General features: G+C 35.2%; 1 protein-coding gene across 9 annotated transcripts; it reads left to right on the top strand.

Moving 5' to 3' along the window:
- Positions 1 to 2,195: 2,195 nt before the first annotated feature.
- Positions 2,196 to 19,699, top strand: LOC127803665 (pentatricopeptide repeat-containing protein At4g01570). Of its 9 annotated transcripts, none has more exons than XM_052340080.1 (5): positions 2,196 to 2,359; positions 14,397 to 17,033; positions 17,183 to 17,290; positions 17,530 to 17,655; positions 19,299 to 19,699. In XM_052340080.1, exon 2 carries the CDS (start codon positions 14,518 to 14,520, stop codon positions 17,020 to 17,022), a length of 2,505 nt encoding a protein of 834 aa, XP_052196040.1. In that variant the 5' UTR covers positions 2,196 to 2,359; positions 14,397 to 14,517; the 3' UTR covers positions 17,023 to 17,033; positions 17,183 to 17,290; positions 17,530 to 17,655; positions 19,299 to 19,699. The 9 variants fall into 9 exon arrangements, with proteins under 9 accessions (XP_052196040.1, XP_052196036.1, XP_052196032.1 ...); XM_052340076.1 differs by having other exon boundaries at positions 14,397 to 17,040; XM_052340072.1 differs by having other exon boundaries at positions 14,397 to 17,040; positions 17,183 to 17,304; positions 19,299 to 19,698.
- Positions 19,700 to 20,338: the final 639 nt, after the last annotated feature.

The raw sequence follows: 20,338 nt of genomic DNA, 5'->3' as shown, positions 1-20,338 counted from the left end.
AATTTCCAACCCACTTAAGTCCCTTAATCCTCTTTTAATTAAAAGCTCTCTTATCTCACTTTACATTCCAACTTACCCTTTATGTTGACTTACTTCCTTCTCCATTGACTTAGAATTTTCAACCTCTCTTGCTTAGTCCCTTGACTTGTTAACTCCTCCACTTGGCTTCTTGTTCCTCTTTAGCTTTACCACCTAACACCTATCAAATTAAATTCCAAGTTAATACCATTCACATAGGAGAAATTTCCCCAAAATAATAGTATAATCGTCCCATAATAATGGGGCGTTACAGAATGACAACAACTCCGATGAGGGCATGCCGAGAAGTCTTAAATGTGATTACATTGCAACGATTTCAAGGGCTGTAAATGAGCCGAGTCGCTTGACGCTTGACTTGAAAAAAGCTTGTTTGTGTTCGACTCAGTTCATTAATGAGCCAAGCTTAAGTTTGGATTTAAAGTTTAAATAGTTAAACGAGTCGAGCTTGAGCAACCCAATACTCGGCTCGTTAGCTCGCGAGCTAGCTCATTTGTAAGCTTGTGAGTTGGCTCGATAGTATGCTCGTGACTTGGCTCGATAGTAGACTCGTGAGCTGGCTCGATAATTGACTCGTTATCAAGTTTGCGAATTGGCTTGGAAATGAACTCGCAAACTAGCTCGACTATGAACTTGTGAATAAAATGAATTGGGTTAATAATTAGAGTTAATTATGTAAATTTAGCAATATGTCAATATATATAAAATAAAAATATATAAAGAAATAATGTTTTATTCCTTCAAATTAAATGACTAAATATTATCAATTTTATAAAAATTAATCTTATAAAAATATTAACATTATATTAAAATATAATCTTTTGACACCATGAATTTTTATATAATAAATTGAATATCATTATGTATAATTTTTAAATAAATAAGTCAATAAGTAAATAAATATCAAAACATTACAATTTTAGAAAAAAAAATATTATTTTGTGAGGATTCGAACCTACAATATTTAGATTTTTATATTTTGTAGAGCATTTTCACCATTAAGCTAAGTACATTTGATTAACATTTAGTTCTATATATTTTTATATAAAAATATGATATACACTTGGTTAAGTAATATTTGTTTATATAAAAATATATCATATATTATATTCACATTTAATAGGATTTGGATTTGTTTAAGTAATATTTTTTTTTCATATATTTTGAATTAAATATTAAATACTATAAATTATTTTTTATTTTTTTATATATTTTATTAAACATTTTCCATGGCTAATCTTATTCTTCTTATATTTTTTATTTTTATGCATTAAATTATTTATGTGATATTTTTATTTAATATTTGTTTAAATATAAAAAATAAAAGATTAAACCCCTACCCGATTTCTAATTTCTAAAATTATTTTTTTACTCATCAAGCTCTCTTGCTTATTTTTAAAAATTTAAAAACTTTAATAAATATACGGTACCATTAAACTCATAAAAAGTTATGATAAGAGTAGAGATAAAGTTACGAAGATTTGGACATTTTCCCGTCCGTTGTAATGTTTTTCTTACCGATTAGTTTTTAAATCTATCTGTGTCTCTTTTAATCTTGTTTATGATATCTTTTTATTTGTTTTTTTCTCTTATTTTTTTTTATTTTTTTCTTATTTTTTTTATTTTTAGAGTTATATTTACATTTTTTATTATTGAATTTATTTTTATTAATTCTAAACAAAAAAAAAATTATTAAGTTTTAAACTAACACTATTATAAACAATTCCTAATATAATTTAGTAAATGCACCAATATAATTATTAAGTTATTATAATTAATTAAATATTATTTATTTATTAATAATATAATATATTAAAAATTACTAATATATTAAAAAGCATATAATATATCATACTAATTTATTATAATTATTATATAATTAAATTTTTAAATAAATATTAATTTAATATAATAATTTAAATTATTTTATTATCATATTTTAGATAATTATCAGAAATTATAATTTAAATTATTTAATAATTATCATATTTTAAATAATTTTATCTATTAAATAATTATTAGTATTATTTTTATAAATTATTTTATTTTTTATTTAATAACTAAATATTTCAAAAAATTAAAAAAAAAGCCAAATTCCCATCTCTCTTATCTAATCTTTGGCCAAATTCCCATTCAACTCACCCACTCTCCCCTCTCTCTGAGCTCCCGCCGCTGCCGTCGACCCCTCCGCCTCCGCCTCCGTCTCTGGTCGTCGTCGCCGCCTCGAGATCTGCCGCCGGTCGTCGCCGCCGCCTCTAGATCGGCCTCCTGTCGCCGCCGCCGCCTCCAGATCCGCCTCCGGTCGTCGTCGCCGCTCCACAAGGTCTGGTTCTCTCTATCTCTCTCTCTCTCTCTCTTCCCCTCTCTTCCGGACTCGTTGCACCTCCGGTCGTCGTCGCCGCTGCTGTTGTTTGAACCTGGAGGGATTTGATTTTTTTTTTTTCTGTGCTAAAATGAGTGGTTATAATCTGGAATTTTCCAATTTGATTTTGTCTTGTCTTGATAGGTTTGGGCTAATTTTAGTATCTCTTCCCATCTTGTTGGTTAATCTATTAAATTGTTATTATCTTATCTAATTATTTTGGTTATCTCAATCGTAAGTAGCATTTATGCTTGATTTTCAGTAGATTTTATTTCAGATTTGGACGCAATTTATCTCTTCATAGCCGGCCTTTATAAATAGGTTGCTAGTGCCGACACTGAGAGTGTTTTTTGTACAATGCCTTGGTTCTGGATTGTGGGTGCAATGCTTAAATGAGGTTCTTTTTTCTTTTTTGCTCTCTTAAGTATGGTTTTTTCAAGAACTGTTATAAGTCTTGTGTATTTTCTTGTGATATGTTTGGATCCAGAACGATTGTGTATAAATCTATAGCTTGCTTGTGCTTATTTATGGAGTTTACTTGTATTAAGAATTTTATTGGGGGGGGGGAGAGGGGGGGGAGTATTAAGAACCTGTTGTAAGTCTTGTGTATTTTCTTGTAATATGTTTTAATGCTGCAATGCAAACAACTATACTATTATAACAGTTAGAAGTCCAATTTGGTGTTATGAAGTCCTTTCAGATTTACTTGTTATTTATTTGGACTTAAGAATTACTTGTTAGTTATTTGGGTATATTTGTAGTATTTTTTTACATAATTTGGTTAATGGTTATGCTATGAAAAGTTATTTAAATTTGAGTTTTATTTTATTATTAGTTTAAACTCGAGCTCATAAACGAGCTTTTGTCAAGTCGAGCTCAAGCTTGGCTTTCGAACAAAATAATCGAGCTTTTAACGATCCGAGCTCGAGCTTGGCTCGTGAATGGATCTAAACGAATTTTAAGTGAGCCAAGCTCGAGCTCATGAAGAACAAAATGAACCCGAGCTTAAACAAGATTCCGAGCTCGAGCTCCAGACAAATAGACCGAGCCAAGCTTAAGCTATGCCAAGCTCAGCTTGGCTTGGTTTGATTACAACCCTATGTATTTCAAACTTTTGTGATCAGTTTGCAAACAATTGAAGTTTAGCGACCACGTTGCAAAAGACACCAAAATTTTGTAACTTTTGGTGTGATTTACCCCCAATTTCGCGCTTTGAAACTTCCTGATTCTTCATAATCCCAAAATCAATTCAAAAGAAATTATTGAAAGTTGAGAGACCTTGAAAATCTAATTGGACCCACCTATTTGGCTGTATTTGTTTTTTCAGTTTTGACTTTTATTTTTTTTACCAGCTGTAAAATGAAAATTATTTGGCTGTATTTGTTTTTTCAGTTGACTTTTATTTTTTTTACCAGCTGTAAAATGAAAATTCTTTTAATTTTATTCATTTCATATTTCCTATTCATCAACCCAAAATTATCATACATGCACGAGCGTTTCCTTTTTTTTTTTTAATGATAATGATTGCTTTATTTTCTACATTATGTCTATAAGTCATAATGTGTTTGAAAATAAAAATTATTAATATTTATTTGACATAAGATGATGCTTATGAAACGAGCTTATATGTGTATTGTTCATTATATAACCACTTTTAAGGTATAAGTTTCCATTTAATTAATAGGTAATATTGTTCATCAATATTTGTTCTCTTACTAAATTTTACTTGTAGAGAATGTTTGCCTTTGATGTTTTAACATCTTGTATAGTTAGAAGTATCATGTTAAAGAACCAATCTTAGTAATATACTTGGCTCATCATTTAATATTGATTTAATCTTTTTTTTTTTATTTTACGCATCTTTGGTATAATGTGCTGATTATTAAAAAAGGATAGCTGGCTAATTTCATAATTTGCATCCTCCAGTTCCAGCAATGGCTAGTCCACATGCACACGCGCCGCCCGTTGCCCCAAATGGAGCATATTTTTCCACATCACACACACACTTGATGATGAGCCACTGAATAAACTATCAACACTGTTACTTATTGAAAATACTGAAGAAACCCTTATGGGTTTTGGCAGATGAACTCTAGTCTTGGGAGGTTCTTCAGTTTTGGAACCATTTGTATTTTCATTGCTTTTCTTGATCATTTGCTTCTTTTTCTGCTTGTCGCTGGCTTCTGGATCTGTGGATTTCTTGTATTAAGTCTTCTTCCACATTTAAGGTGATGTTTCCTTTTGTTAATCTCATGGATGCCTCGATCTGCAACTTGTCATGACCCTGAGGATATGATTGTAATTGGGGAAAAATCCATAGTGTATAAGTTGTATACCTAATTGTAGAAGTCTAGAGGTTATGCGAAAATAACAAACTCTTGTATAAATAGTTTGCAAGGCTGTTATAGTAGTTAGTTGGTGGTATTTTCTGTTATTTCTTTCAATTGTAAGCCTATAAAGAGGCTGGCATAGTTAGAGAAAGGCATGATTTGAATAACAATTGAATTCCATTTTCCCTCTCTCAAATCTCCTAGTTTTCCCTCAGTTTTCTCTCTTCTCCCACCATTCTCTCTGTTCTCTTCCCTCATTTTTTGCTCTTTCTTCCTCTAATTCTTACCAATTTACTTCCTAAATCCTAGCCAAACCCTAGGGTCGTAACATTTGGTATCAGAGCCGGTCGTCCTCGGCTGTGATTCCGACGTCAGGCCACGTGTTGATCTGTTTAATTGAAGCACGCCAGAAGGTGTTCGGAATGGCGGAAGGCGATCGATGAATCACTTCGCGGTGATGATTCGAAATTGAATGTTGTTGTTCCAATGATTCGGAAATTGAAGCGAACGTTGCTGTATGGATGAGACAGAAATTGAAAGCGTACTGGAAGGACTCTTGACAACAAGGAACGTGACTGGAAGAGACAAGGCGTGGAAGTAGACCAGGCGAGTTCTTCGATTAACTTTTGGTGGACTTGAAGGTGCGAAAAAGGTCTAGGCGAGCGCGGAACCCCAATGATTTTGATTGAGATTCTAGTGAGTAAGGAAGGCGGTCGATTATAGATCAGTTGCAAGTGGCGAGGCCAAGCAAAGCAATTTCGGATCGGAATTGGAGACGAAGCAGCTAGGTGAGTTCCAACAGTGACTCCGAAGAATCTAAAGGTAGTTCAGGGTGGTGTGGTTGGAAGTGGACGCAGGCTTGGGCGATTACAAGCGATTACCATAAGAATCCAGGCGATGCGGGAATCCACAACAAATCTGATATAGAACAGGAGGATCGTGATCTACATGCGGCCATAGGCTATTGCTCTCAGTGACGAAATCAAATCAGGTAAGGAGGAGTTATGTAGCGGAAGTTGCTTCAAAAGCAAGACGGTGGACGGTGATTGGGTGCCGACTCCGCTGGAGCTAGCCTTGAATCACTTTGATTTCGGCAACTTGCTTTTGAATCATAAGAATCCAGGCGATGCTGGAATCCGCAACGAATCTGATATAGAACAGGAGGATTGTGATCTGCATGCGGCCATAGGCTATTGCTCTCAGTGACGAAATCAAATCAGGTAAGGAGGAGTTACGCAGCGGAAGTTGCTTCAAAAGCAAGACGGTGGACGGTGATTGGGTGCCGACTCCGCTGGAGCTAGCCTTGAATCACTTTGATTTCGGCAACTTGCTGCATGTGGTTGGGGCTCGGAATTGGATGGAGAATACAAGAAATGATTGCAGCAAGTAACGCGAGAGGTGCTATTCAAGTCGATTCCTCAAAAGACTGCAATGGAGCAACTCCGTGACTTTCGGCCTCTCTTGTCCCAATCATAAGAGGTTCCTAATTGAAGGCGAGGGCTGGGTCTATCACCAAGCAATTCATTTCGATCGGAAATTAGAGGCAGGTGGTTGGTTGGTGTCGTGAGCTTTGGCAGTAAGCAAGGCCAAGCTATTCAGGCGATAGGACTCAGATTTGAGGCGTTGCGATTCAGATCTAGGTGCGTTGCGGTGGCTGCCACTTTGGTGAGGTGAATCTGATTGGGCAACCGGGTAATCGGCCATGGCAGAGGGGATGAGAATGAAACGATTGGAAACCAAGACAGACAATCTAGTAATTGGTGTCAAGCAACTCCAAGTGGAGGCAAGTTGCTATCGATCGGAGTGTGCGGCCCATTTGGATCGAGCCTTTAGTGGACTTCGGAAGAAATTGCTGGATTAAGCCAGCAAATCAGCCAGCAGTTGTATGTCGCCTTGAGCAGGTTAGTTCAACAACCTAATGCCAGTCCTCCGATAAATTTCACTCCCAAGGCTTCATCGGCGCTAATTCTAACGACGCCAAAATCTCGGCAAGGGCCTAATGATGCTATGGAAGCAGGGGAGAGGTTGGAGGCAGAGGAGGGAGATGTGGTCAGAAGAGTTGGAGGAAGCCCTTCCACATCCCCAGCACCGCAGATGGCGATTCCGACGTTTGAAAGAGATAGACCTAAATGGTGGATTAGGAGGTGCGAGAGGGTGTTCTACCAATACCGAGTAGCTGAAAGGGAGAAAGTGCACATGGCTGCAGTTTATTTAGATGGCGTTGCAGATGCTTGGTTTAAGAATTGGAGCTACGGTAGGGTGGAATTGAGCTAGGCACAGTTTGTGATCGACTTGTGTAATCGGTTTGGAGAAAGGACCAAAACCTATGTTATTAATGGAGCTTCTAAGACTGCTAATCAGGTAGTGCAAGAAGCTGATAAAGTAGCAGTGGAAAAGGAAGATGATGTACATGCAGCTGATGAGAAGTATGAGGCTGATGAGGTCCTAAAAATGGAAATGGTAGCTGCAAAGAATGAGGAAAAACCTAAATTGGATCAGCCAATTCAGAATGACAAGAAAGGAAAGGCAATTGGTAAAGAAGAGATTGAGGTTCCCCTTGAGGAAAAATCTGCTGAAAGTGAGCCTGTGGTGTACTCCAACAATCAGCAAGTAAAAGTCTCTCCACTTGAGGAGGTCCCTACTGAAGATGAGGAAGGAGCTTCAAAGGTTGGATTTGGTGTTGCAGCAAGTAATAGTACTATTACTGTTAAGGAGTCACAGGTCAAGGAAATTGCAGCCAAAGAAACTAACCTTGCCGTTTTGAGGTATTTTGATCCTGAGCCGTATGACAATATTTGTTGGTATTTTATGAAGAAAGAAGAAAAGGGAATGAAAAAAATACCAAAGCAAAAGTCATATATTTTATTCAATCGTAAACTCCAATTTATACAGCTAAAATGTAAACTGAAATGAGCATAAAGTGAAGAATGATATGGCATAATATCCAGCCAAAACAACTAACAAACAATATCAGATATTTGCTAATTTATTGGTTATGGATAATCCTAATTTATTTTGACTTCTTCAAATCACATCAGCAGCTACTAAGTCAAAATTCAACAATATTGCTGTCATTTCACCTGGTGTGGACCAGATTCAGATGATGAAGGAAGAACAGGTTGCAGCCATTTGGTTAGGGAGTTTTGATATTGTGGAAGAGGAGGTTTCTGCATCTCATCTGGTTTGGGAGATGTGACCTTGGAGAAAAAGACGTGGAAAGGCAAAAGAAAAGGATACGAGATAAGCATAAGAAAAGCCGAAGAAGAAATCAGATTGTTAAGGTCGGTATTGGATGAAGAACAAGTTAACAGCTGTCAATTCTTGGGGACAAAAATTGTTTGAAGGGGTGGGGATTGTCATGACCCTGAGGATATGATTGTAATTGGGGGAAAATCCATGGTGTATAAGTTGTAGACCTAATTGTAGAAGTCTAGAGGTTATGCGAAAATAACTAACTCTTGTATAAATAGTTAGCAAGGCTGTTATAGTAGTTAGTTGGTGGTATTTTCTGTTATTTCTTTCAATTGTAAGCCTATAAAGAGGCTGGCATAGTTAGAGAAAGGCATGATTTGAATAACAATTGAATTCCATTTTCCCTCTCTCAAATCTCCTAGTTTTCCCTCGATTTTCTCTCTTCTCCCACCATTCTCTCTGTTCTCTTCTCTTTTTCCCTCTTTTTTTGCTCTTTCTTCCTCTAATTCTTACCAATTTACTTCCTAAATCCTAGCCAAACCCTAGGGTCGTAACACAACTCTTCCCACATCTCAGTAGCCCTATAAATAAAAGTATTACTATTACCAAATATTAGACAAGAATATTATTAAGAGGTCAAAAGGATGCTCCTTATGGAAATTTCAAGAACACACATATTGGCTTTCTTGGGGAGAGATCTCCATTGGCTTGCCTTCACCGCACGTACGTACGTGTTCTTGAATATAATTTTTTTAGCAAGGTGTCTTCTTTGGTTGACCATGGCCCGCTCCTCAAGCCCACTTTGGAGCAACAGTGGGATCCTCCCATTTTCCATTTCCATTTTAAAACAAGTAACAACAACAACAACAACATATTAAGCCTTTATCCCACTATTTAAAACAAGTAATAATATCTTAGCAATAATGTTGTACTTCAATAGATTAATTATTAGCTAACATGTTAATAAATATCAATCTTTATGCAGTCTAATTGTTTAATGTAATTAATTAAATTGGTTTCCAACAAAATATATTGATCATACATTTTAATTATGTACAAACACAACGCATTATTAGTTAGGCAAGTTGGACCACCTAAAAGGTAGAAATATTGGCCAAAAAGGAAAAACATGAACACGGGACATTGAAAAATTTCATACCATGTGTACGTAGCATCCTAATTTCAAAATTTGTTGAAATTATACATAAAAATGTGAATAATTTTAAAACATATAATAAATGGTGTTGTTGAATTTTAGTGAGAGCATTGAGGTGACATCTTCATACGATTGACCCTTACAGCTTCTGTAGAGAAGGATGACTTTTTGCTCGATTTCCATAGATGACGCCAAATTATTGTTGTCAAACTATAATAATTAAAATTATTTGTGTTAGGATCAGTCAAAGCAGAGTCCTTCAGCGAGACAGAGGGTTTGAGATGTTGCAACTGGATCGGATCCACGGTCCTAGAAAGGTCAAATCTTCTAGAGCCTGGATGGGGTTCTCGGGGTCTTCAGGGTTGTTATCCTGGAAGGGTCTTTAGGGTCATTGTCTTGAAGAGAAACGCGAAAGTCTTCCGGATGACTCTTAAAGAATGAGAGAGAGTTGGGGTCCAAAAGATCAAAAAATGTTCGTTTGCCTTGAAGGAGACAGATATTTATAAACACTAGGTGGGGCCCACAGATGAGTCCTCAAACTCTTTCGGGAGATGTATCGGGTGAGGCTGGAAGCCTGGAGATATCTTTGGGATGAAGGTGCCCCGATGAATATCTCTAGGTTGTCCCGAAGAGCTCTTCGGGGCCATTAAGTAGTCTTGGGCCTAGGAGACTCTGAAAGAGTCTTTGGGCCATGCAGATAAGAAGGCCAGACCATCCTAGGGGACTTTGGAGGCCTTGGGTGACTCACGCCCTGGAGACTCTTCGAGGACTTCAGATCTTAGCGAGAAACATCTTGGGACATAGGAATTTTTTAGGACACCCCACAACAATATGAATATATATGTATAAATATCTTTGCATAAGTATGTATATCTAAATATGAATGTATATATGTGCATATAATTATGTACATATAAATTAGATATGTACACGCATATATATAAATGTATGAAACATACATACATATAGTGTTATTAAAGGCGCACCAAGGAGCACCTTGGGTGCCTGAAAGCCTTCCAGGCGGGCGCAGACCAAAAGGCGCGCCTCAGCCCAAGGTGCCTTGGGCTTTTTAGCTGTTTTTCAAGCTTTTTATTTCACTGTTTGGTACTTTATTTAATTTTTTATTGTTTAGCGTTTAAATTTATTACTTCAACTACAAATTTGACTTTAAGTAAAAAGGCTACTACTTCAAATGCTCCAATTGAATTTGAACTAGATGAAGATGGATAGGGAGAATTGAACAAATTCAAAGCATGCAATAACAAAATGCAACATTAAGTCACCAAAACAAAGAAAGATGCAAATTCAAGTCTAGTATATTACCTACCAAAAAAATGTATGAAACTATTATCACACTTCTAAACCATAGAAATCATCCAACAAGAGGAGTAGATGATGTGGAAGAAGATATTAGAGATGATGCTTCTAATGATGAAAATATAGAAATGTTTGGTTTTTAGAGTGGTTTTTTTTATAACATGCTCGTTAAAATATTATTAGAAATTAGGACTTATTTTATACATTTTTCTTCAAGTAGGACATATATTTTTATTTATTTATTTTTTTAATTTGCGCCTAGTTCCACCAAGCTCGCGTCTCACCTTGCGCCTCAGGCTCCAAGACTCTTATGCACCTTGGGCCTTTAATAACACTGCATACATATACTTGTATATTTATATATATGTATGCATATATGCGTATACATATACTTATAAATTGTTTTTATATTATACATATAAGTATATGTTTATATATAAGTACTTATATGTACATTAGTGCATACATGTGTATATATATGTATGTATGAAGAATACATATGTATATGTGCTTACAAATATGTACATATATATATAAGTATATATTAGGGTCGTTTTAAGAATATTTGAATATTTGTGACGCTAGACGAAAGTTATTTTGGTGGCCCCTTAATAATATAAATAAATATTTAAAATTATTTAAAATTTATTTTTTTTGCCTTTTGAGATGCAAAATCACTAATTAAATTTTTATATTTAAATTTAGAAAATAAATCATTTTCAATTGACAATATAGGCGAAAAGAAAAAGATCTAGAAACGTAAAACTTGGATAACAAAAAATATGGAGAGTCCAAGACCAAGTCCTGCAAATTAAAAAGTCATCTGTTTGTTTTTGCTTTTTTTCTTTAATTCCTAGATTAGTATGGATTGCCTAAATGAAATTTATACCGTTCAAAGAATCATTTTATCAAATTGTCCTCATAAAATAACATCATTTCTTATTTTTTTTCATTGTGTTAACTACTGATTTACACCTCACTATTCATTGTCTAATATTGAAAAATGATCCGTGAACTTAGGGAGTTGGGAGGCCTCCTCGTCTAAATGATACCTTACTATTTATTGCTTAACATTAAAAAATGATCCATAGACTTGAAGAGTTGGGGAGTCTCCTCGTCCTAATGACTCCTTACTATTCATTGCCTAACATTAAAAAATGATTTGTAAATTTGGATAATTGGGGGCCCTTCTCATTCAAATGGAATAATAAAAAAAATAGAGCATGAATTCAAACAAAAAATTGTCACGAAATAAAATTAGTGATTTTGCATTTCAAAAAATATTTTTTTTAAATAATTACTATCAAAATTAATGATTTTGCGACCCCTATTTTTTTGGGGCCCTGGGCATATGCCTTAGTGTCTATGCCTTAAGCCGACACACACTAATATACATATATGTGTATACATATGAATGTACAGTTCCATATGTAAGCAAATATATGTATTTATAAATTTTTATATACTTATGTATTTACATGTATATATGTACACATATACATATATCTATATATACATGCATCATAAATAAGTATGCATCATAAATACAAATATATAAGTATATGTGTACTTATATTGTAAACCCCCCCCCCCAAAAAAAAAATAAAAATAAAAAATAAAATAAATAATAATAATAAATATGAAATATATAAAATGATATATATATGTATATATATAATAAAAAAGGAAAAAAAAGGCAAGTGGATCCAATCGGATCCGCCCACCAAGAACGGAGAGCCAACCCGTTTGGAAATGGGTCGACCATAAATGGGATTATGGGAAAGGGGGGCATGGGGAGACAGAAGGGCTCCCCCACCACTTCCTGCTCTCTTTCTCTCTCTCTTTCATTTTCTCTCTTCAAGTTTCTCTCATACACCCATTGTAAATCACTGATTTTGCAAAATCTAACCATCCGATCTTCGATCCAACAGCATTTTCACTATGAAAGTGGCCCCGATCTAGAAGTAGGTAAGTCTTTTAGTTTCATCGGTAATTTTTTTAGTATAGATCCATGATATATACATTTATGCGCGCGATTTGAGTGTTTGGCCAGAAATTAAAACTTAGATCTACGAAGATCCAACCGAAGGATCTTGCTGATTTTTGGGTATGTTGGTCGATGGGGTTGAGGGCGTCGAGTGGTTGCCTCGGATCACCAGAAAACTGGCAGTATGTTTTCAATTGTGGGCGAAACTTAAAAATTAGATCTACGAAAATTCAGTCGTTAGATCTGCTCCATTTTTGGATATATTAACCCCCTTGGCTTGGTGTTTCAAATGGTAGGCTTTGATCATGGAAATCGCTAGCCGGCGTGTCTTCGGTGGCTGCTGGTGGCGGCGGTTATGGCTGGGTTGGGTTGGGTCTGGCCCAGTTGTGGTAGCCCTTGGGTTAGCCTAACCCCTTTAATCTTGACCGTTGATTTTGATCTCGTATTCTGTTTGTTGTAGGGCCAGATTTCTAGGATTTTACTCAACCTCCTCCTAGGCTCAGAGTTGAGTTACTCCTTTCCAAGCGAGTAGAAATGCATGTTATGTCTAACTTATGTTCTTTCACGTATATACTGCTTCATGCATAACTTATACATGATCTTTACATGTGATTTCTTGAATAATATGCAAATTGTTCTAAATGCATGAAATTTTCATTCTACTAGGAGAAACATACGCATGGTGATTATGATATGATACCCTAAATGTTTCTTATTCTTGGATTATACAAATTGTTGAAAAATGGTGCATTTTAGGCACCAGGTATGATGACAGATAGATTTTGGGATATGCATAAGTAGGGTATCACTTGCATCTTAGAGGGACAGACTATTAGATTCTCTGGTGTTCACAGCAAAAGAAGATCATGGAACTATGAACCTTGACATGTCTTGGCCATGGAGCATTGATAGTATGTTTTAGAACTACTATTGGGTGAGGCATTACGGTGCTACACGAGTATTATATTATGTATTGTGTGTATATATATGTATATAGGGTTTTGGGTTATTGGGGTTGAGTATGAGGGTTTTAGGGTTGAGGGGTTGGATTATCTTTCCATGTGATTTCTTCCTTTTTGCGTCTTGGTAGATGACTGGACTTATTGTGTGTTTTATGAAGCCTAGCTCTTCCTCTTCCTTTTCCTTACCTTAGTTAAGTAGAAAAAAATGTTTTAGTATTTAATTTCTTATATTAAAATAAAATATTAACTTCCTTTTGCTTTCTTTTGAAGAGTATGGTAATATGAGCATATTTTTCTTAAATTTCTTCTTGTATTTTTGGCTTCATTTGTTGTTAGTGTATTTGGTGGCCCCTCATGAGAGCATCATTGCTTGTGCTTGGGGCAAAATTAGGCTGATTCCTGCCATGGGGGTGGCTTTTCTTGGATTGTTTTTTTTCCTTATAGCTGTGGGGTGCCCATCTAGTGTTTCTGCATAATAAGAGATTACCCTATTTTTATCACATGGTAATTGAAATGAAACCTAAGGCTGCCTAAAGATCTAAAAGGAGGCAAATCTTGAAAGTATTTTTTAAACATCACCTGCTAGCAGTTTAAACAGAAGAAAATTAGAACTATTTGAAAGCACAAAAATAAAATTCTTTTGCTCAGTTGAGTTTGGGAATGATATATGAGTATTCATTTATCTTACATAAGCATTAGTTAAATGCAACAGTAAAAGTATTCTGAGAGCTTATTTGCTGAAAATCTATTTATGCGTTTGGATAAAATGTATTACATGTGGGAAAATGTTTAGAAGTACCAAAGGCCTTTTCTGTGAGCATCAAAGCAATCCTTGCGCATCTATCCTTGTTTATTAGGGGTGTCGGTCATTTCTTCCTTGGGTTAAAATCTAGTTGCATGCCTAGATTAGTAGCATACATGAAGATGGCTAGAATGATATAAGAGGGGCAGCCAGCACCATTCTTCACAAATTTGGAAAATCTAATTTAGTCACTTGAGTTAATATTATCTTATCTCAGTTTATGATTTCCTAAATTCTCTCTTTCTGGAACAGGTAGAGTATAAAATTCAATCTGGTTGTTGTTGTTAGCATGAAGTGGAAATTGGATTTTGCCTAGTCCAATCAGAACCAGGAGAAGGGTGCTTGATGGAAGAAGCAGAACAAGAAGAAGAAAATGCTCTTTTATGGGCGAGGAAGAAAAGCAACCTCCTGTACTTCTGCTTTTCTTGCCATCACTAGAAAAAAAATTACCATTTCTGCCTCCACTACCACTGGTACTACTGCAGTTGAACTTGGGAACCTGTTACTGATTGCTGCTGTTGTCAGAGCTCTTTACAAAAATGGAGGAAGTCGAAACCTAGATGACTCCATTCCTATCTCTGAGTCTCTTGTCCTACAAGTCCTTAGAAGGAGTTCTCTTGATGTGTCAAAGAAAGTAGATTTCTTTCGCTGGTGTTCTCTCAGGACCAACTACAAACACTCTGCGAAAGCTTACAACCAAATCTTTCATGCAATTTGCCATTGCTACCATGGCCACCATTATCACGAGATCATTGATTTGTTGAGATCCATGAAGAGAGATGGTGTTGTCATTGATTCTGGGACCTTTAAGGTGCTTCTTGACACATTCATCCGAATGGAAAAATTTGATTCTGCACTTGACATATTGGACCTTGTGGAGGAAGAACTAGGGAGAACCACTGATTCCTTGAATTTTGACTTGTATAACTCTGTGGTGGTCGCGCTTGTTCGCAAAGGGCAAATTGGCTTGGCATTATCCATATTCTATAAGCTCTTAGAAGCATCCAATGGTAGCAAAAGTGGTGGGAATGACGATGGATATTGTGAAATTCCAGATGTCATTGTCTGCAATGAGTTGTTTGTAGCTCTTAGAAAAGCAGACATGAAGGCTGACTTTAGAAGAGTTTTTACCAAATTGAGAGGGAAAAAACATTTTGGGCTGGATTTATGGGGCTACAATATATGTATTCATGCATTTGGGAGTTGGGGTGATTTGAGAATGGCCCTAGGCCTCTTCAAAGAGATGAAGCAAAGGAATCAGCAATGTGATGGTTCATTTGGTCCAGACTTGTGCACATACAATAGCCTTATTCATGTGCTCTGCTTAGCTGGGAAGGTGAAGGATGCACTCATTGTCTGGGAGGAACTGCAGGGTTCTGGTCATGAACCTGATGCCTTCACCTACCGCATCATTTTGCAGGGTTGTGCGAAATCATACCATATAGATGATGCAATTAAGATATTTAATGAGATGCAGTACAATGGGTTTTCTCCAGATACTATTGTATATAATTCACTCTTGGATGGGTTGCTCAAGGCAAGGAGGCTTACAGAAGCATGTGATTTGTTCGAGAAAATGATACAAAATGGGGTAAGGGCATCCTGTTGGACATACAATATACTGATTGATGGATTGTTCAAAAATGGAAGGGCCTTAGCTGGATATATGTTGTTTTGTGATTTGAAGAAGAAAGGGCACCTTGTAGATGGGGTTACTTACAGCATTGTCATTTTGTACCTTTGTAGAGAGGGTCAGCTGGAGGAAGCTTTGCAGTTAGTGGAAGAAATGGAAGCCAGGGGCTTCGTTGTTGATCTAGTCACTATTACAGCACTCTTAATTGGACTTTATAGGCAGGATCAGTGGGATTTGACAGAGAGGCTAATGAAACACATTAGGGATGGCAATCTGATTTTGACTGTTCTCAAATGGAAAGCCAATATGGAGGCTTACATGAAAAGCCCACAGAGTAGAAACAAGGATTTCACAACTATGTTCCCATCTAAAGGTGACTTCAGTGACATCATAAATCATATATGTCCAAAGGACATAGGGATCGATTCTGGCCCTGGTTCAGGGGTTTCTAGGCAACAAGATGAAGAATTTGCTTCATGGGACACTGATCCGTGGTCTCCATCCCCACATATGGATTTCTTAGCCAATCAAGAGAATTCCAGTGGCCACTTTCCAATATTCTCTCTGTCTAGGGGACGACGAGTTCAGGTGAAAAGTGTTGGCTCTTTTGATATCAATATGGTGAACACCTACTTGTCAATCTTTTTGGCCAAGGGAAAGCTAAGCTTAGCCTGCAAACTGTTTGAGATTTTCACTGATATGGGTGTTTACCCTATGAGTTATACTTACAATTCCATGATGAGTTCATTTGTGAAGAAGGGCTACTTTGATGAGGCTTGGGGTATGCTTCTTGAAATGGGTGAGAATGTATGCCCAGCAGACATAGCGACATACAATGTCATTATCCAAGGCCTAGGGAAGATGGGAAAAGCAGATCTAGCTAGTGCTGTTCTGGTTACACTAATGAAAAACGGTGGTTATCTTGACATTATAATGTATAATACCTTGATTAATGCTTTAGGAAAGGCTGGTCAGATTGATGAAGCATACAAGCTTTTTGATCAGATGAAGACTAGTGGAATAAATCCTGATGTTGTAACTTATAATACACTTATTGAAGTTCATAGTAGGGCAGGTCGCTTAAAAGATGCTTACAAGTTCTTAAAGATGATGTTGGATGCTGGCTGCCCTCCAAACCATGTCACTGACACAACTCTGGACCTCTTAGAGAAGGAAATTCAGAAATTGAGATCCCAAAAGGCATCAACAAGGAAAAGCAATAAGGATGATATTTTTGAAGAATAACTCTGGGAAAGGTTGTAGGTAAATGAAACTATGTTCAACATTTGGGATATTTAATTACCCAAAAACTTGAATCTATTGGCAAGGGGATTTCCATTGAAACAATTGATATAGTCTGATATTATGGTTTTTACACTCAAGTTGGTTCTTGACTTTGTTGCAGGAATTGCACCTGGAGGGGAGAAAAATGAGTTTGTTTATTGGATGTATGTCTACAAGTGTAGGTATCATGTGGACAATTATTTATTCCAGAAACTGAGATCAGCTACAGGTTCAAGCATTTCAGTTAAGCTTTTTGTTTTTTTTTTGTTTTTTTATTACAATCACTTGAAATTTTTTGACAACGTGATCTATTTTCATTTTATTCAATTATTTTTTGAGCATATTATTAGAAAGAGTCTTATGGTATACCCCTGTATTCAGGAAACTGTAGCAGCAGATATGCTTATGAATCTTAGATTCATTTATCTTATTGTTTTGTGTTACTCATTACTAGTAGCTCTTCCACAGGAAGCATAGCAGCAGATATATCTTGATTATTGCTCCAAATCTTTCCAGTGATGCATTTGTTCATGCACGTGCAAGAAAAGGGTTTTTCTTGCTATTGGAGTCCATTGAAGATTTGGATTTTCGAACGTAAGCGCTCTTCTTTCATTATGCTAGTCCATTTTTGAAGTATTCACCTTGCCTCAAGTGATTTTATATCAAATTGATATGGGAACTTATGAATATTTATCAGCCTCTTTTATTTCACTTTGTTTTTCTGTTTTGATTCTTTTGGAGCCTATGCATCACTAGGGTTTTTGGATTTTTTTTTTTTTTCCCTTTTGAGAGGAGGAATAATTGAATAAAATGAATATAAAGAAAAGCCCCCCGATTTTGTATAACTCTATATTATAAACTAATTAGGAATCTAAACTTTATAAAAATCTAAAGTTAAAGAAAAGAAAATTATAAAATTGACAAATTATATCTTATAATTTTTTTTTGATAATTTAATTCTTTTATATTATTTAATTTATAAATTTTGTAATTAAGTAATATTATTAGAAATAGAATATAATTTAAATATCTATTATATATAACAAAATTTTTAACTTCCTAACTTTTTGAAAATTCGATCTTCTTAAATTTTAATAGGAATTCTAGTTTCCTAACTTTAACAAAATTCTGCAAACTTTGTGTGTCTCTCTCTCTCTCTCCATATATATATGTATATATACCAAAAAAACCCCATTAACTAAATAAAAAAGGTGATAAAAATTGTAGTCTAAAAAATTTACAATGAATAAAAACAATTAATATAATACAGAAATTGAATACAAAAACAAACAAAAGAAGAATAAATTTTGTGTACAAAAACTTAATTAATAATTTTTCCATATCAAAAAAGCAAGAAAAATAAATTTTGAATAAAAAATTATATTTATTAAAATATAAAAGAAGGTCCTTATTTAAAGTTGTCAGCTTTAGGCCTTAAATTCTCTTGATTGAGCCGACCCTGTTTGTTTGAAACAAACACTGGTTGTTGAATTATAAATAAATTTGGATTTAATTGTGAATCTCATATATATGATTAAATGTATGCTTGAATTTTATTCTCAGTCTTTGGCACCTAACCATATATCTTACCGGTAGAAGTATTTGATAGTTTCACAAATAATTTATTAAATTGCTTGTGCCTTATCACAGGAAAAATTGTAGCCTTAGTCTTATTGACTATTGAGTTAGTTTTTAAATTCATTTTATATTTAATTGAAAGTTTTTTCCTGTCAGATTTTGGAAGTTGCAAGCAATAATGACATCTTGGCTAATTAAGTGGAGTATAGTAGCTAGGAAGATATATACTTTAGTAACTGAATAAAATTTTATTTCTATTTATATTAGATTCAGAATTTTGTATGGACTATATATGTATTAATTGGTCTTTTGAATTAGAGACATTGTTTTTGATATTTTGACCGTTTACAATGATAAAATTTAGTTGGATCATTGTTTATTGTGAAAACAAGGTAAAAAAATTATAGGTTGGAGCCTGTGCAGCAGATTATAATCTCTTAACTCGTACATTTGAATTTGGGACGTGAGAGTATGTCATTCAAGGGTCTCTCTCCATTGGGCGTCTGTCATTTGCTATTCTTGATCTTGAATGTTTTTAGTTTCCGAGGGATTAATTTGGGTGATTTTTATTCGTTTTTTCTTTGTTCTTTTTAGTGTTCTTCAAACAGCATGAACATCTGATATCTGATTTAAATAATTTATCACTTATTGAGGAAAAGGAGTTAGCAATTGATATGACTGGCAAGGATACCCAACTGGGCATCCAGGGGTGCGAGGTGAGGGTCATCACTGGGCGGGACAAATCTTACCCAGATTCAGAAATTCATCACTGATCGGTCTGTCAATCTTTTTGGTTTGAAAAAAACCATGTCTGTGATGTGGGGGAATCCACATAAGCTTCTGCTGTGCTTTTGGGGAAACCTTTTTTCCAGTTTGTCTTTGATAATGAGTGAGTTGTAGCATGTGCACTATTTGGTAGCTCCTAGCTTTTTGAAAATGCACTTTTCATACTGTATAAGTGGAAAAAGGGGATTGGTCTGCAAGATCCTAGCTTCAGTTATTCCCATTTTGCATTCAAATTGGAAATTTGCCATTGGAATTTGTCACTTATGTGGTTGGCCAAAAAATGCCATGTTTTTTGGTCCTGAATCTAGAATTCTATGATGGATAATGGGAAAGGAAGGCCAAAATGCCTACTACTACTAAATGTGCATGCAGCAAAGCACATTAATCCAGGAATCATCTTAGTTAATAAGACTGGCGGGCTTTTAAGTCTAGTCTAATCTGATCATCTTAGTTACACCCCTAATAAGAATTCTAAATTCCAAAAGTGAGGCATTTTTAGCGACTTCGAAGTTTCGCTATTAGTGGATATGGTGAAATTTGGGAAATTCTTTGACTGGCTGAGGTCTTTGAAACAATAAAATTTCAATTTATAATTTGACAATCCAAAACTTTTAAAGTGACTTAATGAGTATATGATAACGAAACTATTTGTAATATAGTTTTATGGGCCAAGTGCCTTTACTTATCAAAATAATAATAGAAATTGATGTTTCTTTCAAGCACATGAGAACATTTATATAAAACTCACATATTTAATATTTTTATCAAATTACATTGATCAAGAAGTCAATAGAGAAGGAAATCCACAGAGGTACAAGAAACTCTACTCCATCTAACAGAAATTCATCTTCAAGAGGAAGGAAAGTCCATGCTTTAGGTTTAATAGCTTTCACTGAAAAGTCAATGCCAGCTG

This window comes from Diospyros lotus, chromosome 6 (assembly GCF_014633365.1).
Source record: "Diospyros lotus cultivar Yz01 chromosome 6, ASM1463336v1, whole genome shotgun sequence".
NCBI lineage: Eukaryota > Viridiplantae > Streptophyta > Magnoliopsida > Ericales > Ebenaceae > Diospyros > Diospyros lotus.
Note: the sequence above shows the minus strand (reverse complement) of the source record. Positions and strands in the feature narration are given on the sequence as shown.